Source organism: Pelobates fuscus, chromosome 1 (assembly GCF_036172605.1).
Source record: "Pelobates fuscus isolate aPelFus1 chromosome 1, aPelFus1.pri, whole genome shotgun sequence".
In the NCBI taxonomy this organism is placed as follows: Eukaryota; Metazoa; Chordata; class Amphibia; order Anura; family Pelobatidae; genus Pelobates; species Pelobates fuscus.
In genome coordinates, this window is record NC_086317.1 from 60,835,173 (window position 1) to 60,856,028 (window position 20,856).

General features: G+C 40.4%; 1 protein-coding gene across 1 annotated transcript in view; it reads left to right on the forward strand.

Moving 5' to 3' along the window:
• Window positions 1-20,856, forward strand: part of EPHA6 (EPH receptor A6) — an 814,401-nt gene that overhangs the window by 737,566 nt on the left and 55,979 nt on the right. Inside the window, exon 13 of the mRNA XM_063448791.1 lies at window positions 7,135-7,344. Within this exon, the coding sequence (XP_063304861.1) occupies window positions 7,135-7,344 (210 nt within the window). The remainder of the gene's footprint in view (window positions 1-7,134; window positions 7,345-20,856) is intronic.

The window sequence follows — 20,856 nt, forward strand, 5'->3', positions numbered from 1 at the left end:
TACACAACAGAACATAAGATTCCAATATATTTAACATTTCTTATATTTGAGGTTTTTTTCAAGCACATTCAACATATTAAGGTTAATAAGAAAAGTTAAAAGTTAAAAAATAAAATAAACAATACTGTAACCTGTTAAAGACAGTTGTGAACTTATATGTTCATTTAAAAATGATATAACAGACGAAGCACATTGGGGTTTTAATCTGTAAATGCTGATCTGTCGTGAATTGAAAATTGAATTGCGAAACTTAAACTAAAATAGGTAGGCTGGGACTATAACTAAGGCACAGCTTTAAAAAGCTTCACGAACGATTCAATATGCTTAGAATAACTTTCCAGATGACTTATCTACAGAAGTCATCATGAAAGTCTATAAGAATTTTTAGGTAAATCATTTTGAGTTTTTTTCCAACAGTAATGAATCATATGGAACGTTTATTAAGTCAACGCCTTGTTGGAGATCTGTTCTAAATCTATACTGCTTCTGGTTTGCAATTCACTACAATTTGGTGTTTATTGAATAAATCCCACTGCGTCAACTAGTGAATAAAGTGCACGTAGTAAACAGATGGTTACATATTATTTTTTCTTATAGCTAGTAAGTCGAGATAAAACAGAAAAGAGGGCGGTGGTTGCGCACACAATGAATGATATCCTTGGTCTTAAGTGTAGACCCTTAGGTTCGAAATATTTCAGATCTGTGATTCACACAGCCAATGAGAGCTTAAGAGCAGGAAGTCAATTGTGCCCCTTCTTACACAGTAGATGTTTTCATTCTGCCTATTCTGGTGAAAGGGACAATTATAAGGGAAGAGGCAATTATCAGTCCAAATTGCCTCTTCCCTTATAATTGTCCCTTTCACCAGAATAGGCAGAATGAAAACATCTACTGTGTAAGAAGGGGCACAATTGACTTCCTGCTCTTAAGCTCTCATTGGCTGTGTGAATCACAGATCTGAAATATTTCGAACCTAAGGGTCTACACTTAAGACCAAGGATATCATTCATTGTGTGCGCAACCACCGCCCTCTTTTCTGTTTTATCTTTGTATGTAAGTGTTATTAAGTGACTATACACTTGGGTGGTTTTTATGTGTGCTGCACTGGTTTTTTATATATGATATCTTAAACGCACTACTACCTATTTTTAAGCGCCATCCTTTATCTCTGTTTTTTACTAGTAAATCGAGATACCATTAAAGTACAACTCGGTTACTATTGGGTTGCAATACGGTTGAACTATTATCAAACAAATCTCTTTGCTGCAACAAGCTTCATTTGAAAAGAGCAGGAACCCATATGGTTCAATGTATTTGAAGGTTGACTGATAGTGAATAAAGTGAACCATTGGGGGAATTTATCATCTGAATAGAAAATAATTCAGACAAATGTTTACAAAAATATTTTTTTTTCCAAAAAGTTGTAAAAAGCAACTGAATTTACTTGTGCCCATCACTGGCACGCACTGTAGCCTAATCCGCCCATAGTGAGATCATCAAGAATGATTTCTGCAGCAATCTGATGTTTCTCATGCTAAAGTGCACACACGCCAATCGCTGTGATTCCTCTATCCAGGGCTTCTATATTAACTGTGTTCAGCCTCATCACATGTGACAACACTTAATATGAAGACCCTTACAAATCGAAGATCTTAAAGTGGAAGTATGTCTAGTGGGTGTCAGTCTGACGTCCGCTAAATGTTTGTTCTCAAACAAATGTCAACATTGCCATTTCTCAGAAATGCCAATGTTTTACATTGTTCAAGCAAAGGGATAGCATCTAAGCTCCAAAGCCACAACAATGTTTTAGTGTAGTGGTTTTGGTGCTTAGGGTATCCCTTTAAGAAGAAAGACAAAAGTCAAAAAGAAGCAAAATTTGATAATTTGTTAAATTACTGCAGTAAAAAAAATTAGGCAGGCTAGGAAAAACACAAAATAAAATCTGTTCCGTGAAGATTTTACAGTGTAAACGTGCGATATTAGTTTTTTCAATTTGCAACAGCAATTTCTCTAAATATCCTTCAAGCTTTCAAAACCTAAATTACAAAATTAAGTAGCTAAGCTTTAAAATGTGTGCTGTGGACTTATGTTTATATTATGTCTACTAGGGTGGTTTGTTTGGAATAACAACAATCAGAGTAAATTTATGCTTTCACACGTCCCTTACATTGCAATATCTTGGGCATAAAACACCTTAATTAAAAAAAGCAAAACAAAACAAATATGGTAATTTCATCATCTTTGACAGAGAATTTGTGAAACAGAAGTATTAAACGGTAACCTCTTACTGAGAAGAAAATGAATCTGTCCCTTGAGTTGGTATGTTCCACACAGAACACTGCATGTCTAATTAAAGCCAGAATGTTTGCAATCCCTTGTTGTTCAATGTTAGTTTTTAATTCTGTAAAAATAATGTAATTGTTCGGCAAACAGCTCCCATTGTTAAATATGTCTGCTTTAGAATAAAAAAAAAGGCCATTAAACCTTGTATGGCACCAGGCACTTCCTAAAGGCAATAGAATCCACTCATTTACATGCCTGTACCTAAAATCATTTATGCCTGATGTGTTCACGCGCCTGGGACTGAGGAAGGATAATGCCTGTGTTTGTCATGTAAATGTATGCTGCAGATACATTATTAGCTACTTCTTGGATCATAGCTTCTTTTCTCACTCAAATTCCGGCTTGCAATACGGGTGACAGACTCCAAGATCAACCGATTAGCCCACACAAGTGATTTGTTACGTTTTTAAATGTATCCAACAGAACATAAGAAAACATCTACATCACACCCATATAGGCAGCTTAAAGGGGCATCCCAGGGTTAATGTTAACTATATCAATAACCTTTGTTGGGTACTCAGTGGTGTATTTTGGAATTGTGCTGCCCTAGGGTACTTATTAAAATATAGAAGCACGATCTCCGACATACATCAAAACAACAGAAAACGTGTATTAGAATACTAACTATAATACGCTAGCGTTCTCAGACCTTCTATCTTATGGTTACTGAATAATCCTGTGAATCTATGTAAGATAGCAAAAACTCGATATTTAATCAGTAACAAACAAGTCGTATGCTACATAGCTTTGGTAATGACTATGATAAGACTGGACACCTAAATAGGGTTGCAGAAGGAATGATTCTGGAAGAGGCTATAGTGGGACTGGAAAGGTAATCAGAAAAAGGAGCTCTGACTGTACCAGTAGACTTGGTAGAACAGATAAACTTCTGGACATGTGACAAATTGCAAATGTGCACTCTGTAGCAAGCTTCCTTTTATAAAGGCTGTATCTTATGTCAAACTCCCTTTTATGCTGACATTTTGCCATTAACAGTGCTCCCACTTAAAGGAACACTCTAGTGCCAGGAAAACAAACTCTTTAGCCTGGCACTATAGGGTTATTAGGTCCCCCCTCCCTCAGGAACCCCTCCAACTGGGCTTAAAGGGTTAAAATCCCTTCAGACACTTACCTTAATCCAGCACCAGGCTCCCTCGGCGCTGCTGACCTCTCCTCCCCCTGCCGATGTCAGCTCCGAATGCGCATGCGCGGCCAGAGCCACATGCACATTCAAACCACCCATAGGAAAGTATCACTCAATGCTTTCCTATGGACATCCAGCGTGTCCTCAATGCGATTTTCGCATTGAGGATCGCAGAAGTGGCCTCTAGTGGCTGTCAGGGAGACAGCCACTAGAGACTGGATTAACCCGCAATGACCTTGCACCCAGACCACTTAATTTAGCTGAAGTGGTCTGGATGCCTATAGTGGTCCTTTAACAGGGCTACACTTTTGGCAATATTGTCTCTATTTTGGGGTCATGTCATGTTCCCTGCTGTTCTGCATGTGGGGACACTAGACAACTGTCTTTGGGCAACACAAAAAAAGTGCATCAGAAGACGATGTTTGGCAGACACTAGGGCCGCGGTCACTCAGCCTGGCAAGCTTGACCCCAGACAGACATGACCCTTCAGTGGCTGGGCATGCCACTTCCTTGGCAGGCTGGCCATTATGGACATCACCAGTGACTCAAGCTGCTTCACTGATGACAACCCCTAAAAGCCCCGCCCTACCTCTCCTAATTCCAATGTTACAATGTTGAGAATTTAATACTCACATGTAGACAAGGCATTCTGGGCAGGCAGTTGAGTGAGGAAGTTACATGCCCAGACAGAGCAGAAAGAATGGACCCAAGAGTGGACTTGATGCTGTTGAGAAAACTAAAGTTGCCATTTTGAAACTGGAAAATGATTACACACAAATTACCCCTACTCTGTAATCAGTATGGTCCAATTAGTTCCCAGGATAAAGTTCTATTCTTATGGTTCAATTTCCCAAACTTTCCTTGGTGATATGGCACATTATTCTATCAATGGATACATACTCGTGTGTGTTTTCCAGTAAAAGTCTAAAGGGTGTGTCTAGTTGATGAGTACTAATGGACTGAAGGCCCTTAATGCCATCTCTTAAGTGACCACATGGTATTGCTCTGTTGCAATTGAACGTGTGGTTACTTAACACAATGAGGTATGGAAGTAATACCACAAGTATTATAATTCCACAAATTATACTTACCTCTCTAGTTATATGTGAGGATGGTTTCTGACAAGGAGCTTACTCCGTAAAATGTCAATTCAATTGAAATGTAAAGTGAAATTTATACAGTTTCAGCCAAAGTTCAACTTCTGCGCACCAAGATTTGAAATTCGCATTAAATTCTCTTTGAATTTCTGACAGTTCACATTATAGAGAATACATCTGAGAATGACCGTTTGTGGATAATAGCTGGAATTAAGTACTGTACAATGACATTCTAATTTTCAACTTCCTGTAATTTTCAAATAGCCATTCTACCAGCAGTAATGTGAAGTCCACAGCAGAAAAGAAATCTTTGAAACCAAATAATTGTACTAATAATACCGGATTAAGTTATCTAGCAAAAGACAAATTATCACATTGATGATATATTTATTCATAAAATATTTTACCAGGAAGGATAAATTGAGATTTCTCTCATTTTCATCTGCCGAAGATTACTTTATGAAAACTATAACAGAGTATTTATATGAATGAATTTCAGAATGAATTGATGACATGCAGGTATTAGTTCTTAATGGTAACAATGCATTCTACTGTTTATTCTATCCAATTACAGCTTCACTACATGTAATGTAATGTTCATCGCCAAGTGGTTCAGGAATGCGAAGAAGTTACGTTTAAAGTTTGACAATCAAGTCAAATTAAGGCTTTTAAAAAAAAAAAATAATCAAAATGCACTTTTATAAAATAAATGTCAGCATTCCACCTCTTTCCCATGACCAGTCTATAGCCTTGCCTCCAGTGCCCTCTCTCCTTCATTTGAAGGGTTTCACAGAAAACTCCACCAATTATCTTTAAAGAATACTGCATGTAAAACCTTTAGATATCTCTACCAAGTGTTTCTCCAACTGATGTTTTTTTAAAGAAATTCTTCACAAAATGTTATTTAATTGGAGGTTTTTAATGCAGCTGTTTTTAAGCAGTCAAAATCTATCTCCTATTTGAAGTTGTTTTTAACTTTATACATCATTATAAGGCTCTTTTTGTGTTGCGTTCATCTGTCAAAAGTTGACTTACTATAACTTGGAAATCCTAGCAATACAAAAAGTAAAACAATGTTCTTCTTCATAACGAAGTCTTTACATTTATAGGAAATAAAGTGATATATACTATCTGTCATAAATGAGATCAAACATCTGTCATACATGTGTTCTTTAAAATAATGATCATGGTGGTATAAAGATCATATAAGCCCAATATGTCACTGGCAATGTGACCCACAGAATAATGGTGCTTTAAGGACACTTAAAAGACCATAATAAGTTGTGTTCCTTGCATAGATCCCCTATGCAGAGACACGCACTTGTACTATCCTGAATGGTTGCACTGTAGACGTTTTTGAGATTTTTTTTAACGTTCATCAGAAGATAGCTAACAGGTGAACTGGAAATCCCAGAAACACTATGTATTCCTTATACCTTTGGAAGAGGTATATAGGGAATAACCTAGAAACTCCAACGCAGGGCCAGTGCAATGGTGGTTGCTACTCTGGCAAAGATCCATTTTACATTGATTTCACTATATTTCTTTGTATGTCTATACTCCTTTCTCTTCCTCTTGTGGTCCTCATTTTCTGTCTTAGTGTCTTTTTACCCTTTCTTGCAGTCTGTTCGATCATGCTACTTAAATCTCTGAGTCTATTTTTTCTTCCCTGCAGAGACGTGTAGGTGGAAAAAGATAGACATTGGAGACACAAAAGACTCAATGTTCCAAAAACAGGAACACAAAAGACTAACTGACAAATGCCTGTGTAATCTTTCTCTGTTCTAGTTATGTCTACCGAGTCTCTATCTCCCATATGAAGAAATTAAGGGTTAAAAAGATAGAAGGGGGGGGAGGGGCAAAATACATACTGAAAGGATAAAAAAAAATACTATGAAGACATTAACCCCTTAACCCCTTAAGGACACATGACGTGTGTGACACGTCATGATTCCCTTTTATTCCAGAAGTTTGGTCCTTACGGGGTTAAGGGCCAAACTTCTAGAATAAAGGGGAATCCTGACATGTAACACATGTCATGTGTCCTTAAGGGGTTAAAGGAAAAAGAAATTGAAACCCCTCAGTCATCTAACAAACACATGCATACACCCACATACAAGCACAAACACACTCAACATGTGTTTGCCGCATCCCTCATGCTATTATTATTTCTGTCAAATGTTTTTCTTAGGGATTCTTAATGTTCACCACCCAATTACCCTTGAAGGAAAACGGTGGTCTGGGTGTCTATAGTGTCCCTTTAATTCCTAAGACAGAGCCATCATTGGTCTCTGTTGGTCCGGTATATGGGGTAGCTCTGTGTGTGTTTGTATTCAGTGCAATAGACAAAAAATACATACTGCTAGTGTCTGTGCATCACACACAGACTAAGCTTTTTCTTGTTTAGATCAGGAGAAGTTTTAGGATTTTCCTTACTGGTTTAGAGACTCCCATGGGCCGAGTCCCAGGTTAAATCCCTTATTTCCTTTCATGTAGTGCTAGTCTTGCTGCTTACAAGTAAACTAACCCCATGATGTTATCCTTTTATAGAAACATGATGGTCATTTTACGGTCATCCAGCTTGTGGGCATGCTCCGAGGAATTGCTTCTGGAATGATGTACCTCTCCGATATGGGTTACGTGCATCGTGATCTTGCTGCCAGGAACATTTTGGTTAACAGTAATCTGGTGTGCAAAGTGTCAGATTTTGGACTTTCTCGAGTGTTAGAAGATGATCCGGAAGCTGCTTACACAACTACTGTAAGTACGAGCATATAAGTGTACAAATAAAAATATAAGGACTTGCAAAAATCTGTTAAATTTGCTAAATAACTCCATATTATTTGTAACGTTAACTCAGTAATATTAATGATTGAGTGCAAGAGTGTTACATACGTGTGACATTAAAGTAACACTATAGTCACATAACCCCTACAGTGTAATGTAATGGTTCTGGTGTCTACAGCCTGTCCCTGCAGTGTTAGCACTGTAAACTCTGTTTACATTGCTGCCCAGCAACACCTCTAGGTGCAGTCATTCAGACAGCCACTAGAGGTGCATACTATATCAGTGATGCATAGTTTGCTGGATCCAATGCATCTCTATGAGGAGATGTTAGTTGGCGCAGCCCAGCATTTTTCCATGCATGCGCAATAGCCTCTCAATGCTTTCCAGTGTTAATTTTCCTAACACTATATATTTATTATTACACACAAATATGCCATAAACAGCAATCTGCTAGACATGTGCTTGGGCAGAACACATAAATGGGTAATAGATACTAGGAATTTCAATAATGTTAGAATGTGTTGTTAGATTCCTGTTCAATTGGCAATGACAAATCGAAGTAAGCAGTCACTGGTGCAATACGTATTATTATATATAGATTCTTGCATACTATATCAGACAGTCAGGAGAGCCTAACAAACGTTGCATGAGCATTTTAAACTTGCTTAATAGGGTTGAGTATTTAAAAAAAAAAAATGTGTATTTACTCTTTGATGCACATCAGAATTAGACTTGGTCCACAATGTGAAATTCACAGTTCTCTACAATAATGAAAACCAATAATATATGTTGCTATTTTGTTTAATGTGTTCTTTTGCCAATGCATTTCTTTTGCTGTTCTAATTAATTCTATGGATTACAAAAGGTTGCTTCCTAACAACAAGCTAAATAATATAAAATGTATTCCTGTTCAAACATACATATAATACAATGTATACAATAGTATAGTCAATTGCAGTGATTTGAGAACTAACTAAATGTTGGCTGACATGGCCAAAATCTCTCATTGGAATGAATTGGGGATTTTGGTCCAAATTTTGTATTTTGGTGAAATTATTGCAAGCAGCTTTTCAAGCCATTGGAATTGACTGTACTCTAACTGGTCCAATTCCCCCTTCCTGAATAAGTAATTTTATACTTGTTTGTGGAATGCTGTAATATAGTGCTGTGCGTTTGAAAGCTTCTGTTAAGAAGCAGATCCATTACTGTCAAGCACATAAAATAGTACTGTGATCAATATGTTTATACAGTTAAAATAATTGCAATTACAGGGGTGGAGCAAGGTGGTCATGGTGAGCAGACGGAAATACTGGAGCTCTGTAGCTTCTAATGATCATTAAGTTATTAGTCTTATCTTACCTGCAGACCAAGCCTTGTCCTTGTACAGTTGACACTAGAACCTATTTGGGTTCTGATCGAGCTATTTAGAGCCTACCTGTTCAGACCCACAGCATATATCAGCCACCAAGCGTTAAGTCCTAGACAGCCATTCTGGTGGAAGAAACGGACAATCTCCCGTTTTCCTTATGCCCCCGTCCATGCCACCTTGCACCGCTGTGGATTATCCTCTGCAATGGCCATCCAATTCACCTCGGAGCTTTAGCAAACATAGCCAGCCAGCATAGGCTGCCCAAGATTACTGCCACCCGACACACAATAGAGTCAGAGTGGAGTGGGAGATCTCAGAGTACTCGGGGGGCATTTGACTTAATTTGTTCCCAGTTTTGAGCAGAGAGAATGCACTTATTCTCTAGGTGGAGGTGATAATTGTAACTCTGGATAAATTAATATCCTCCATTTCCCGTTATGTTGATTACCAATGTACTAAGTCTGTCTGTTATACATGATGTTATGATGGAGTAGTAGACACTTTAGGGGCGTGAACGCATGATTATAATTTGACAGGGTAAAACAATGCTATTTTCAATGCCGGATATACAAAAATGTGTGTTAGTTTAGTAATGTAGAATAATTGTAGAAATTAATAAGTAATTTTGTTTGAGACACACTACTCAGTATTTATGTTCAAGCTTTTCAGTACAGCACAATAATATATCCCAGTCCACCGTATACATTGCTATAACAGGGCCAGGGCTAAATATACACCTTGGATATACATAGTTAGGACAAGGTTACCATGTGCCCTATTTGCCAATTTGGAGAGTACTAGAGGAATAATGCTTTTAAGTAAATCAGACTTAAAGGGACACTATAGGCACCCAGACCACTTCAGCTTATTGAAGTGGTCTGGCTGCAGTGTCCATATTGCGCTTAGTGCTGCAATGTAAAACATTGAAAATATATTGTTTACATTGCTGAGCCTGCAGGGACATGTTATAGACATCCAGAGCCAATCTATTAATCTGTAGTGGTTCTGGTAACTGTAATGTCCCTTTAAACCAAAAACTCCCCCTTATAGTATTGAAATAGAAAATAAAGATAGTATCATATAACTAGACCTTAGGTGTTAGTTGGCTTAGTATGGTGCCTATAGATTGGGAAAATGGTAGTCTACAAACAGTAAAGCAGAATTAACCAGTAAAAGAACTTGGGTATCCACCTCTTGCCCTGTGGTTTGATAGGGGTAAAACCAGTAACCTGAATACAGCCCTTTTGGTTTTTGTAATCCTTCTCTACCAAGCACGTAGGTTGTCAGAATCAAGATAGAGGATAATCAAATAAAAGGAATTGATACCAAATTTGTGGCACCAAACATCTGGACTGAATACTAACTAAATAACCTGGCAATTGTGTCTCCAGTCATTTTGTGATTAAAAATCCTGACATTTTCATCAGTTTGGAGACCACCTGATTGGAGCAGGGTGGCGTTTTGCCATACATGCACCCTAGCGTTTCAATGTCATCCTATGGGAAAGCATTACATTGGCTGGGATCATCAATCTTGATGATCTCAGCTGAGAAGGCAGACAAATACCCAGAGACAGGCCCTGTGATGGAGAAATAGTAAGTAAAAGTACATTTGTTTTTCCCTGCATGAGGAGTCCGGTCACTTAGACGGCCACCATGGCACTATAACGTCAGGAATTCACATTTGTTTTCCTAACGCTATACTGTTCCTTTAAGTGAGTACCACATGTATTATACATACAAGATATAGCAATGTTTGGGAGCAGGTGTCTTTGTTACCTGTTTAGTCATTCAGATAATTATTCTATGCACAGACATGCTAGAAGCCCATTACGCTGGAGTTGCTGGAGTACAAGGTTGAGAAAAAGAGTGACAAAGGATTTCAGGATGTCTGTGTATGCGTACATCAATCATTTTGACAGAACCATCTGTGTTTATATTATCAATCCTGATCAAATCACATTTTGTGTTTCTGTTTAAGGATTTTGACAGTGCATGGTCATATACATAATGTTTAGATGGATCCTGCAAATCACATCATACTTTAGCGATAGTAGGTGCAAAAGAATCCCGAAAAAAGAATCCCGAACATCCCAGAACTGCAATCTTGAAAAAACAACAACCATAAGAACCTCATGTTTTTGCTTTTATAGACAGTGGGGTGCAGACTCCCACCTTAAAATGACAATGGAGAGTTGTCAGTCACTCTAAGGGGTATTGGTCAAATCAGCTTCTTAAATTTGGCACAATTAGACTTAAAACTTGTTACGCTTGAGGCCACTTTACTTAGTCCCTGTAATTTTACTTTAAAAGCACAATCCAGACTTGGTAAGCCAATTATTTTAAACTTTACATATATAAGCCATTAAACTTAAAGGAACACTCTGGACACCATAACAACTTCATCAAAATGGAGGTCTCTTGCATTTTCTTACCTGAGTGAGGTTAAAATATTCTCGACATGGGGGGGGCGGGGCCTGGCCGCAGAAGGGAGCAGACGCATGTTGATGCTGCTCCCGTAGCTGATCCGACTTATTACCGATTTTCGACTAACGGAGACCGTGAGCTGGCTCAAGCAGGAACCCACCCGACTGGGGAATCCGAGATCTGCAGATTGACACCACAAACGTGGATTTTGGCAGAGGATCAGTGCCCATCAATGTTGCGGCCTACAAGCATGGCGGCGGCGGCGGGGGAGACGGCCGCTCTCCCGCCGCTCCCAAACACAGCATGGCAGAATCTGAGTCCCCGTTCCCCCCCTATGGACCGGCGGGGGTAATCCCGGTCCCTACCACGCTGACACACACTGCCCATCGACCCCCCGTTGCACACTCAAGCCTGGGTTCTGGATGCTCCAGGCCCGGCAACTTGCTACCCCTCACGATACCGCATGGCGAGGGCCCTAAGCGAGAAACAATGCAAGCCAAATCGAGCTCGGCAAAGATAGCGGCACGAGAGCAAACTACTGCTAAGCGACTACCCATTCAGCCACCTAAGCACGCAATGGAGTTCGTGACCCGGCTCAGCACCTACCTCCGGGCAAAGTTCAAAACCCAGAGGCAAAACTACAACCTAGCGTTGAGGGAGGTGAAGGCGTGGATTCGCCCGGCCACCCGGCGCCATCTGCCGGTTAACCCACCTTGTAACCCACGAGCAGCCTCCAGAAGGAAGGAACACCGCTCAGCAAGGCGCGAAACAGAAACGGGGCCCACACTCAGCGACGCCCGCGACCTCCAGCCCCAAAGCCGGACCCGGCGATCCACCCGACCAACCTCCCACCCAGCAGAGCAAACAACACCAACCCAGCTCAGAGGTAACCCTCAAGGTGCTGACCAGCCTCACAGACTACACTCCTGGGACGTATGGGACCAGCACTCAGCAGCACCATCGGTAGACCCGATGGCACTGGCCTCACCCGACCATAAAATGAACTGTCCTCGATGGCCCGTAAGGGGTATTGGATGAAGAACTCTGACTCCCTCGGCGCCTCTCCTGCTGCCTGGTACACGGACTGATCTGAGACAAACCTTAAGTAAACTCTACCAATATCGAACCAGCCTGTGATTTATAATCGATACCCCATATCATAAATAGTAGTGTTACCCTGTTATCTACATGGATGTGTTATTTAGTCAGTCATGCAGACAATCTAACGAAATTTGGCAACACTGTTCTAATATGTCACTCAGAACGCTGACAATTGTTGTTGGTGTGCTGTGAGCAATTGTACCGTATTACCTAGGCACCAACTCTTGGTTGTCTATCAAACTTGTTTATTTTTATTTTTCTTGTTTCAACGCACTAGGCACTAAACTGAGGAAGCCAGGCACAAAGCCATTTGTCCTCGACTCAATTCTATAATGCAATGTTTTAACATGACCTTTTACCCCTACCTTTTCCTACACCACGCTATCAATCGGTGGGCAAAGCAATTGTTTCTTCTAGGTGGTTAGGAAGTTTACGATGTAAACCTGTTTGTTATTTCGCTTTTAAAAAAAAAAAAAGTGCAATGTTTCTGATGCCATGTAAACATATGTGAATGACAATCGATCTGCACCAGCTATTGTGGCAGTGCAAATTGCATGTTTTATCTCTGCACGATCAAAATAAAGAATTTAAAAAAAAAAAATATTCTCGACATGGACTGAGCAGACGTGCCGAGACACAGCTCCTGAGCCAAATCATCTTTTTCTGGGGTAAAACCCAGGCAACTCGGCACGCCAGACTCTAAGTCAGCTCTTAACAAGCGGGGGACAACCTGGTGAATATCCCGATACCAAAAACGAGCAGTTTGACAGCCGGGTGCCCCGATCCACCTACTGAGGCCTGCTGACACACCGCACGGCACCAACATGCGGCCTGTTCACACAGGCAGCGCGGGAGAGACGGCCGCTCTCCCGCCGCCTCCATATCCGGCTGATTTACCGCTTAGCCCACGTCCCCCCCCTACGGACCGGTGGGGGTCATCCCGGTCCACAAGCTCCCACAAACTCCTGGGATCGCAAGCAACCCGAAACTGGCAACCAAAATGGCGGCCGCCATCCACGCTCCGGGTCCGACACTCGCCAAGTCTCCACAAGCGGAACCAATAGGTGGGATCCCCCACAAAGACAGGATAAAAGCGGCATTTGACCGATTTTGGGTGCAGCTATGGGCCAAGTTGGCACAGACCCAAACAGCCGAAACAGCCGTGCAACAGCCAAGCACCCCCCCTGCATACAAACCAGCTCTGAAAAGCACCACGGAGCCACTAAACGAGACAAAGCATGTGAGCAGAGCAGGGGTTGCCCCCCGACCCGGGCCTCGACGCAGGCGTAGGACCCACACGCAAGGCCCACCGCTGCTTAAACTAAAAAGACGCACCCGGAGGGGCAACCCTCGGCCGGCTAGCGCACCACAAGCGAGGGAACAGAGGCGAAGGCCTTGTAAAGTGTCCGGATGCAATTCTGACCGGGGGTCGCATTCAGCTCCTGACAAGCGACAGAGGCCACCAGCAGCTCCCAGAGCGGCACCTACATCGGCAAACCTGTTGAAGCAGCAGAACCACTTGAAGGTGACCTCCAACCATAATCCACTGAATACCCGCTATGAGAATAGCACGTTACAAAGAGATCGGGAGCCAAGACAAGGAATGGGGTGAACTCCTACTAAGGTCGGCCTGGGCATATCAGTGACTACCATGCTTTTACCACACTGACCGATCTGCCCCGGCCCAAGCCAGAATTGTCTGTGCCACATCACCTGCTAATTCGACCTCATTGGACTTCCTTTATAACCCTAATGATACCGAGTTCCACCCGACCTGAACAGTAAAGCTTAGTGTTTAAATGTCAAATGTTAACTGTTTATGTTCCACTCAAAGAAAGGACTCAAACTGTTATATTTAATTTTATTTTATTTTCTTTGCTGTTCGCACCAATACCTCACACCCTGCAACCGACAACCGGAGGCCTCCTCCTACACACCACATGACTCACTCGTAAGCACCTTCCTGTCCATCCCCGCCATACCAAGGCTCAGGGTGCACACACATATCACACATAGCTAGGCAGACATTGACATACGTTTATTGCCCATCATAGCATAACTCACATCCATACCTGATATATCTCCAGCGATCTCCTAGCTGTTCAACTTTTTACATGTTTACTCATGAGTAAATCAGCACAACACCTAGATAGAAATGTTTTATCTTGTATTAATCGACTACCCAGCGACATTTGTTTTTTCTGCATGTATAATCTAGCTTAACCGCCGTATGGCGTATCGTTTAAACCTTGTACTACACACACTAGGCATGCACTTAGCGTAACGCTTAGATAGAAATGTTTTTCTCTTGTATTAACCGACTATTCAGCGACATTTGTTTTTTCTGCATGTATAATCTTACTTATGTACCACATAGCATATCGTTAAAACCTTGTACTGCACACTAGGCGTGCATTTAGCGCAAGACTTAGATAGAAATGCTTTGTCTTATACTCATCGACCACTCAGCGACAATTGGTTTTTTTCTGCATGTATTATCTTACTTGTACACCTACAAAAAAAAAAAAAGAAAAAGCGCACATCATCTTGACCTTTTCCGCATATACCTGTGACTACACTCATTGTGAAATGCATATGTCTTATTTTGAGCTTGTACTTAACATTGCGCTTCCAAAAATAAAGAATTTAAAAAAAAAAAAAATATTCTCGACATGAGAATTCTTGTGGCATGAAATGTTCTCTTATTATTATTTCCATTGTCATGTCTTGAAAATACTTAATAAAACATGAAAATGTAAAAAATTTTTTTTTTTTAAATTCTCCCCCCAAAGGTTCTGCCAGATCGGATCTCCCTTTCAACCAGCGTCTTCCGGCTTTCAGGAATCCTTGAGTGGTGCCTTGCAGGGGTGACGCTGAATAGCTAGAGTGGTCAGCTGACATTATAAACAAATCAGTAGCACACATTTATTAAAAAAAAAAGCTGCGTACCTTTTTTTACAGGTAGTCATACACATTGACACAGATAAGAACACTCTCATACACAGGTACACATATACTGACATACACACAGATATGTACACACACAGATATGTACACACACTTGGATACCCACAGACAGATAGACATACAAACTGACATACACACATAAGTAACAATTCACATATTTCAGATTCCCTTTGGGCTGTGTGTTAGTCAGAATATGGTCAGTCTGAGTAGAGCTGATATTGCGCCTGATATGTCTGGATCCACAATGCAGATTATTCCTTTATCAAGGACCAATGACAGTCATATACTGATCAGCCACAACATTAAAACTTTCGTATAGGTCTCCATTGTACTGATAAAACAGCTCTGATGCATCAAGGCATGGATTCCACAAGACCTCTGAACATGTCCAGTGGTATCTAGCACCAAGCCATTAGCAGCAGATTCAGTAAGTCCTGCAAGTTGCTAGGTGGGGCCTCCATGTGTTGGGTTTGTAGTTCCAGCCCATCCCACAGATGCTTAATTGAATTGAAATTTGGGAAATATGGAGGCCAAAGCAACACCTTGAACTCTTTGTCATGTTCATCAAACCATTCGTAAACATTTGTGCACTGTGGCAGGGTGCATTATCCTTATGAAAAAGGCTACTGCCATCAGGGAATTGAAGGTGCTTTTAGTGGTGAACAGGGGTGGGTTATCATGGGCACTTTGATTGGTCTGCAATGATGCAGCTCCATACGCAGCAAACTGATGCACGGTGTGTTCTGATACCTTTCTATCAACGCCATCCTTAAGCTTTTTCGCAATTTGAGCTGCAGTAGCTCTTCTGTGTGATCAGACTAATTTCCGACATAAATCAGTGAGCCTTGGACGCCCATGACCGTGATGCCAGTTCACTGGTAGTCCATCTTTGCACCACTTTTGGTAGGTGCTAATCACTGCATACCGGAAACACCACACAAGACTTTAGAGATGCTCTGACCCAGTCGTCTAACCATTATTATTTGTCCCTTGTCAACATGATTATTATTATTGTTGCCATTTATATAGCGCCAACAGATTCCCTAGCGCTTTACAATATTATTAGAAGGGAGATTTAACTATAAATAGGACAATTAAAAGAAAACTTACAGGAATGATAGGCTAAAGAGGGCCCAGCTCAAACGAGCTTACAGTCTATAGGAGCTGGGGTGTAAAACACAATCGGACAGGAAATATCAATCAAATAAGATGGGAGTGAAGCAGAGCTGGAGGAGAGAGTAGAGTGCTGCCCTTTAGGAGAGAGCAAGAGACAGGTATGTAAGGTAGAGGTTACTCTGGGAGGCCATAAGCTTTCCTAAAGAGATGGGTTTTAAGGCACTTCTTAAATGATTGAAGACTAGGGGAGAGTCTGATGGAGGTAAGCAGGCTATAACATTACTCAGATCTTGTCACTTGACTACTTTCCTGCTTCCAACACATGAAATTCAACACCTGACTGTACATTTGCTGCCTTATACTTCCCACCTCTTAACAGATGCCAATGTAGCGATATAATCAATGTTATTCACTTCACTTGGCTGATTAGTGTACATTTATGTATTTATTGTAGATTTTATTAGATTGACTTTTATTAGTTTGTATTAAAAAAAAGCTTTTGCAAATTAATATATACATCACATTGTTTTTCTCGATCAGATATAATGCACAATGCAATTATTTGATAAAACGTGTTTTCAAGCAGTTAGCAATGCTGTTATATTTGCTTTGAAAAATCCAATTATTGCTCATGAGTATGAAATATAATGGCAAATAAAAATATTTCCTGTGATTGTAGAAGAACATGGCTTATATACTACACATGTCTTACCTAATAGTCATAGTCTTCCAAAGGAAATTATTATTAGTCATACCCCCCTTAGCCATATATGGGACATAACATGATATGCAGCGATAGTTGCAGCCTAGAAGTGAGGAGGTTATGCTATTTTTGTCAAGTGTAGGGTTGCCAAACCTTCGCCATCTACATTCTCTGAGTTGTGTGCGGGAAGAAAGTTTTTAAAAATCTACTGTTGAAGGACCAAAAGAGGACACATCTAAACATACCTCTCATGTAAATCCAGCCCATTTCTTATAATATATATGGTTTTCTTTTTGCAGCTATGAATGTCAAAATACACTATGTGAACAAAAGTATTGAGAAACCTGATCATTGCACCAACAGGGACTTTTATGACATTGTATTCTAAATACCAAGGCCCCACTGCGCTGCCCAAGGGCCCTTCGATCAGGGAAAAGGGGGGGGGGGGCGGGGTGAGGACCCAGAGGCAGGGGGGGGGTCTGGGAAGCAGATCGCTCCTCCCGCGAGCAGGCTTTGTGGAGCGTTTCCGCGCATTGCACATAATTCTGCACGCGGGAGGACAGGAGAGCCTACAGCCAGATGAGCTGCAGGCTACATAGAACTTACCACCACCGGACCACCAGGGCTGACTATGTCCCCCCTCCTTCACTAAAGGTAAGAAAACAGGAGGGGGGAGAAGATTTTATTAATGTATAGGATTAAATTAAAAAAGCAAAGCTTTTGTGCTGATATTAATGCCAGTGAGAGTTTGGTGCTCACCAGCTATGGAATCAGCAGAGTGTTGGTGACTTTTACACACCAATTTTACCCGACTTTCTCGGTCACCCTGCTCTGTGCCTTTTAGTGGTCTTCCGCTTCGTGACTGAGTTGTTGCTGTTCCTAAATGCTTTCACTATTCAATAATACCACCAATAATACCAATAACAAGCTGGGATGACATTTCACAAATTGACTTATTGCAAAGGTGGTACCCTATCACAGTACCACGCCTGAATTCACTGAACTCTTCAGAATGGCCCATTTTTCCACAAATGTTTACAGATGCAGATTGCATGGCTAGGTGCTTGATTTTATACATGTGTGTTTTGTGTCCCAATACCTTTGTCCATATAGTGTAAACCAAACAGAGAAGATAACGTTAAATTCTGGTGTCAATTCCATGTAAATATGGGTAATATACAGCACAGCATCTACACCATTTACATACCATCCTAACCTAATATTTACATTAGTTTTTACAGAGTATGCAGCATACAGTATAACAATTTCCTCAGTTGCCTTGGACAAGTCTTTTAAATACAAACCAGTTTATAAGGTGGGCATTGCCAAAAGGTTAAAGTTTACTGGTTACTGTTAGGGCACTTCTGGCAAATGTATACTTTGTGCCTACATTAAAAGTAATGATACATCATTTTCCTAAGGTTAAAGCAAGTTTGTGTTTTGGCTTTATTTCCAGAGGAGTCGAATGCATCTTTAAACACCATCTTGTAAATTATGTACATGTAGCTAAAATAATAAACATCCCTGAATCAACAGAACAATAAAAAGCCACAAGCAGAGAACAGAGCAGGGTAACTAACAAGTGAAGATAAATGCTTAGAACATTGTGTGGGAGTTACAGCCACATAACCTGTAATTTAAGAAGCGACACTTTCTACGTGCTGTCTGCTCACCTTCTCGGAAGCAGCACACAAGACGGGCAAGGTGTTCGTTCCTCTGTGTTTCAGCGGGAGACATTCCAGTGAAGACAGTTATTTTTGTAACAGAACACACTTGTTTGAAGAGCCAGAACATACAAAGTAAAGGCCAATTAAAATAAGACATTTGCAAAACTATGCGGCTTCTGTGTAAATGAAAAACATTATGAACAACCTCAAAGTACTTTTGTGCTGGGAAATTGTTTTTTTTTTTTGTTTAGATTACTACAAAATTCTTTGCTTTTACTCATTACATAATTTCTTCTCCACATACCTGTTTTATCATTTGCATTCATATACAAAATGTTCACATGTAAATGAAGATTTAGTATAGAGGACTAGTGGGCTTCCGCCGCACACCATACTTCTGTGGATTAGAATGATGGTATTGATAGTAAGTACAGTGGAACCTCGGAACTCTAGCTTAATCCGTTCTAGAAGGCTAACTGTGAACTGATTTGTTTGAAAACCGAAAAACAAAATTTTCAACAACGAGGTTCCAATGAGGTACCAAGTCAGCAAGCAGGAATTATGCAGAGCCATATCTCCCAACATTTCAAATAGACAAAGAGGGACAGTTTAATTTTAGGGGTTTGAGCGGGGGTGTGACCAGGGGCAGGACTGTTTTGAATTGTAGGTGACTTACTGATAACATTTTATACAACTAAAGTGTAATTAAGAACAAGAATAATATATCTTGCTTACACAGACTGTTTTCTAAACTCATATATTGTAGTTTAACCTCTTAACTTTTCCTAACATTAGGGCATGCTATGCCATCATGCAAAAGGAGGGCTTTAACATGTTAGCGAATGGCACATCCTAATAATCAGGCCCTCCTTCCACCATTAATACTTGCCATCCTTACCAGATCCATTTGAAGGGACTACCTGACAACTGAGGCAGTCCCCCTGCAGCCAATCCCGCTGATCCGAGTCATGTGATCGTGATAACACCACAATCACATGACTCTGATCAGCGTGATTAACAGGTTGACTGCAAGGGTACTACTTAGTATATATGACTCTTGGGAATTAAATCCAATGACTGCAGAGGAAATTTAATGTATTCTTAATATATTGTATATAGCACATTAGGGAAGAGATTTAATAGACCTGTTGAACTCTCTATTTAAGTTGTTAGGTCACCTTCCAAGCTCCTTCTGTATGCCATCCTCTCTGTTGAGAAGATACTTCATCAGTGAAACTTCTCCAAACCAACCTACCAGAAAACAGAAATAATAAAATAAACATTATATTCTCAATACTGAAATTAAAGGCCAAACATAAAGAAATACTTCAAGCACTATTGCTACTACAGCCTTCCAGGGTAGTTGTGGTGCCAAGTGTGCCCTGGCACCCTCCTTTCTTAAGTAGTCAAAGCCGGCTCTGATTACCTCCTTCTCTGAAGCCAGAAGGTTTTACAAGGAGCTCCCATTAACTCTACTTAGCTAAGCACTGCTGTGCCGGGCAAGCTCATCAGCTGAGAGCATCAGCTAGGCATTCTTAATCAATGAGCACCCCATGCACCAAAGGACTAGCTTAGTGCATCTTCCAGGCTGTAGTGGTTATGGTACTTGGAGATTTCCTTCAACGTAAAGAATATGAAAGACATAGAAAAGCCCAGTGGTTCAGAAATCATTCCTCATGAATTTTGGTTGTTATAGCAAAGAAAAAACATATAAGGTCAGTCTTGATGTACAGGTAATAAGCAAAGTTGGGCATGTATCTAAATCAAAATCTGTGCCATTATTGGCAAAACTTGTGGTAGTAAAATTACATTAAAAAGTACAACTGTACCAACCCTTAAGTAGAAACCAGAAAACTCACCTCTAAAATAAAACAGATATATTATTTTAAAAAGAATTACAACAACAACAAAAAAAAAAGCATGTAGTTGATATTATCAGTCTATAGCAGTACTTCACTTTGAAATTAAAGTCAAGATCAGCTGAAGTTTAGGTTCTCACAAAATCATTACTTTCTAGATCTGAAAGGGGTCATTGACACTGTTTAAAAACCATTATGTGGAACGGACTTTTGTACACCATTAATGTAAATTTTTAATGCATTTGGCAAGCACAGTAATTACTCTAAGGGGTCCAAC